Genomic DNA, 3,321 nt, shown 5'->3' on the forward strand with positions numbered 1-3,321 from the left:
AACCCTTTTGGTAAGATTGACAATAGTACTAGGGTCGATCGTAACCAACCCTTGATTAAGATTTGGGATGAGATTCCCTAGCATAGGAGGTATAACCCATCTTTTTTTTCTTTTGGTTACAGGGAAGATAATTCTGTTTGACCCTGAAGATTTTGAGGGTTTTCAGGTTGGTTATTTTTTGTAGTGCATTTTCTCTATGGCGCATCCTCATTTTGGTTGGATTTGTAGGCATTGATTAATTTAGTTCAGTGGTGCGGATACTACATCATCATCAGCTAGGACTGCCTTGGATGGAAGAAGCATACTCGGGTATCACTTTTAACATACCTTTTTATATGAAAATTATTTAGATTTGGGAGCTATTTGAATCTGACATTACTGTATATCCGTTAACTTGAGTGCTAACTTGAGCTATGCTGTTCTATTTGAAGTATCTTCTTCCAAAGCATGTTGATTTATGCCACTTAAGCATTTCATATTCTGCCCACTCTGATCTAAATATAAAAATTAAGTTTTCGATTTCTTCGTTCATGATTGGGCTCATACCTCACCTAGTTATCAGTACACCACATACAAAATGTGTAAATTATATCAATGTGAATTTTTCTGATATAACATCATACTATTCTAGTCTGAGTGTCTATGTATGTCTTTATAAGAATACCAGTAGAAACAAAACAACACAAACGTTTATGTACTGAAGTAACTGTTTTTTAGTATTTCATAACAAGTAGGAGTTGCTAAACCATGTAGTCGATCTGTTAAAACAAAGTATAGACTTTTGGGCCTGTTATGGTGTGGAAGTTGGAAAAGCCACTATACAAGGAATCCAACTATTGTTTTGTGAAAGTTCACATTGCTATCTTGCTTACTTGCAGTCAATAAATTATCTAGTCCCTGAAAGTATTGCAAAATAACTATACTTAAAAAGCAATATGTAATCTGTTCCTTTTGTATGCTTGTATTTATAGTTTCTATGTCATACCAAATAATCATTTTATAGTGTGACAAATGGACATAATCTTTTCAAGTAAAGTTCTTGATTTGGTTGGACTTTTTCTGCATTGGAGACTCAAATATCTATTAAGTGCTATTTTCTCACTCATGTATGAACATTGCTTTTAGGCTGTCTTAACAAATGATTTCCTAAGATAATTCAAATCTGTATGCGTTTGCACTAAACGGACATTGAAGTGCCTAGTCAATTTGTAGTACTATCCAAACTTATCTCATCTTTTATTTTTCTTTCAAAAAAAAAAAAAACTCATATTCTATTTGAACGACTCAACAGGTTCTTGTTAGTTATTGTTGCTCTTCTTCCATGGCTCCAAGACTTATTAATTAACGAGATTGGGTTTCTCTACGAAATGGCAAGCACTTCATCATTAATTTCTGCAGCTTCAAGAAGGTACTTGATTTGCTTCTTCTGTGTAATCACTTGAAACTTTTGCAATAGTTAATTGATTATGGATAAATAGTTTTATTCATTAGCAACTTTGAAAAATATTTTAGGCTAGAGGGAAAGGTAGCTCTTATAACAGGGGCGGCCAGTGGTATTGGCGAATGTACAGCTAAAGTCTTTGCTCACCATGGAGCTAAAGTAGTCATAACAGACATCCAGAACGAACTTGGCCACTTAGTCAGCCAATCCATAGGCCAAAACAATTGTATATTTGTCCACTGTGATGTCACAGACGAATCCCAAATCAAGAATGATGTGGACAAAGCAGTGGAGACCTATGGAAAATTTGACATAATGCTCAACAATGCTGGGGTAATAGATGAAGAAAAGCCCCGAATTATAGACAATGAGAAGGCTAATTTTGAGCGCGTCATGAGTGTGAACGTAACTGGTGTCTTCCTTGGCATAAAGCACGCTGTTCGGGTTATGATCCCTGCAAAAAGAGGTAGCATCATAACGACAGCGAGTGCAAGCTCATACATCGCTGGTGTCAACTCACACGCCTACACATGCTCAGAGCACGCTGTGGTAGGCCTTACAAAAAATGCAGCTGTTGAGTTGGGACAGTTTGGTATCAGAGTTAACTGCTTGTCACCTTATGGCGTGGCCACGCCTATGGCTAAGGCCACTTGTAAGCTTGATGACGAGGAGCTCGAGAATTTGTTGAACTCGGCTGCAAACTTAAATCATGTGATGCTCAAGGCAGAGGATGTTGCTAATGCTGCTCTATTCTTAGCTAGTGAAGAGGGAAGGTACGTGAGTGGACATAACCTTATCATTGATGGAGGTTTCAGTATTGTTAATCCTTCTTTCAAAATGTTTTAATACCCTGATAAAGATGAACCTTGAAAAAAGATAAATGCTTTCAGTTATATATATGGGGACTTCAAAAGTTTGGTACGTACTAGTGAAATTGAATATACTGCATGGTAAGCATTACTATTTGTTATATTTACTCATGTACTATTTATTTTGTATCAATGTCGGTGAAGCTACAATTTTGTGATGTGGAGCAAAAAACTTTTGATACGTGTCAATTTTAAGAACTACAAACAAAACTGTTAAATTGGGTACCTACGGACTAACTAAAATTTCGAGCTTGGGGACTATTATTGCAGCTTTTTGAGATTGAAGACTTCTTTACATCAAAGTGAACTTTTTGGGGACTTATGCCGTAATTTAATATCAACACGTTGTATTTTTGAGAGCAACTAACAAATCTGTTAAAATGAGGACCAACTAACTTACAAGAATGTCAAGCTTGGGGACTATTATCACAATTTTTCGAGATTAAAAATTTATCTGCATCGAAATAAATTTTTTGGGGACTTATACTGCAATTTTCCCATAAAAAAATAATTTTTACTATGTTAATGATGATAAATGTATACTTAAATAAAGAAATTTGGTTTCATAAGTATATAATAAAAGCCTAACAAAAATAAATTTATATATAACAAATATTAGTGAATAAATAATAGGTCAGGTTTCGAACACTATTAGGGCTTGTTTGCTACATCGTGTTGTATTATATAGTATGATATTATATTGTATATGTATTATTTAATACAATACTATGTTTGGTATAAACTTGTATATTAATAAGTGGTGTAAAACTATACAATATTTACTATAAACTTGAGCCAACCCTGATCTCGACCCTGGCCCTGGACTCGAATCCCATTTTGGGTCCCAGGCCGAACTAGGACTCGAACCACTTCCTAAGACCTCGGATCAGGGTCTGGGGCTATTTCTGGCGGCTGGGACTATGGTTCCAGTATAGCGTCCGGGTCGAGTTTGGGTTTGAGATTTGAGGTGGGATGCGGGTCCAGGGCTGAGGTTGGGGTTCAAAATCCAGG

At 35.9% G+C, this 3,321-nt stretch overlaps 1 protein-coding gene across 1 annotated transcript; it reads left to right on the forward strand.

Moving 5' to 3' along the window:
* The first annotated feature begins 1,367 nt into the window (after positions 1-1,367).
* LOC115701554 (secoisolariciresinol dehydrogenase-like) lies at positions 1,368-2,343 on the forward strand. Its single transcript, XM_030629371.2, has 2 exons — positions 1,368-1,408; positions 1,513-2,343. Exons 1-2 carry the CDS (start codon positions 1,368-1,370, stop codon positions 2,285-2,287), a joined length of 816 nt encoding a protein of 271 aa, XP_030485231.2. The 3' UTR covers positions 2,288-2,343.
* The last annotated feature ends 978 nt before the right edge of the window (positions 2,344-3,321 follow it).

This window comes from Cannabis sativa, chromosome 8 (genome assembly GCF_029168945.1).
Source record: "Cannabis sativa cultivar Pink pepper isolate KNU-18-1 chromosome 8, ASM2916894v1, whole genome shotgun sequence".
In the NCBI taxonomy this organism is placed as follows: Eukaryota; Viridiplantae; Streptophyta; class Magnoliopsida; order Rosales; family Cannabaceae; genus Cannabis; species Cannabis sativa.

Bases quoted from the DNA above. Each gene is read 5' to 3' on its own strand.
- LOC115701554 (XM_030629371.2), top strand. From the start codon at position 1,368: ATGGCAAGCACTTCATCATTAATTTCTGCAGCTTCAAGAAG. The intron at 1,409-1,512 runs GTACTTGATTTG...AAAATATTTTAG, and splicing joins ATTTCTGCAGCTTCAAGAAG to GCTAGAGGGAAAGGTAGCTC.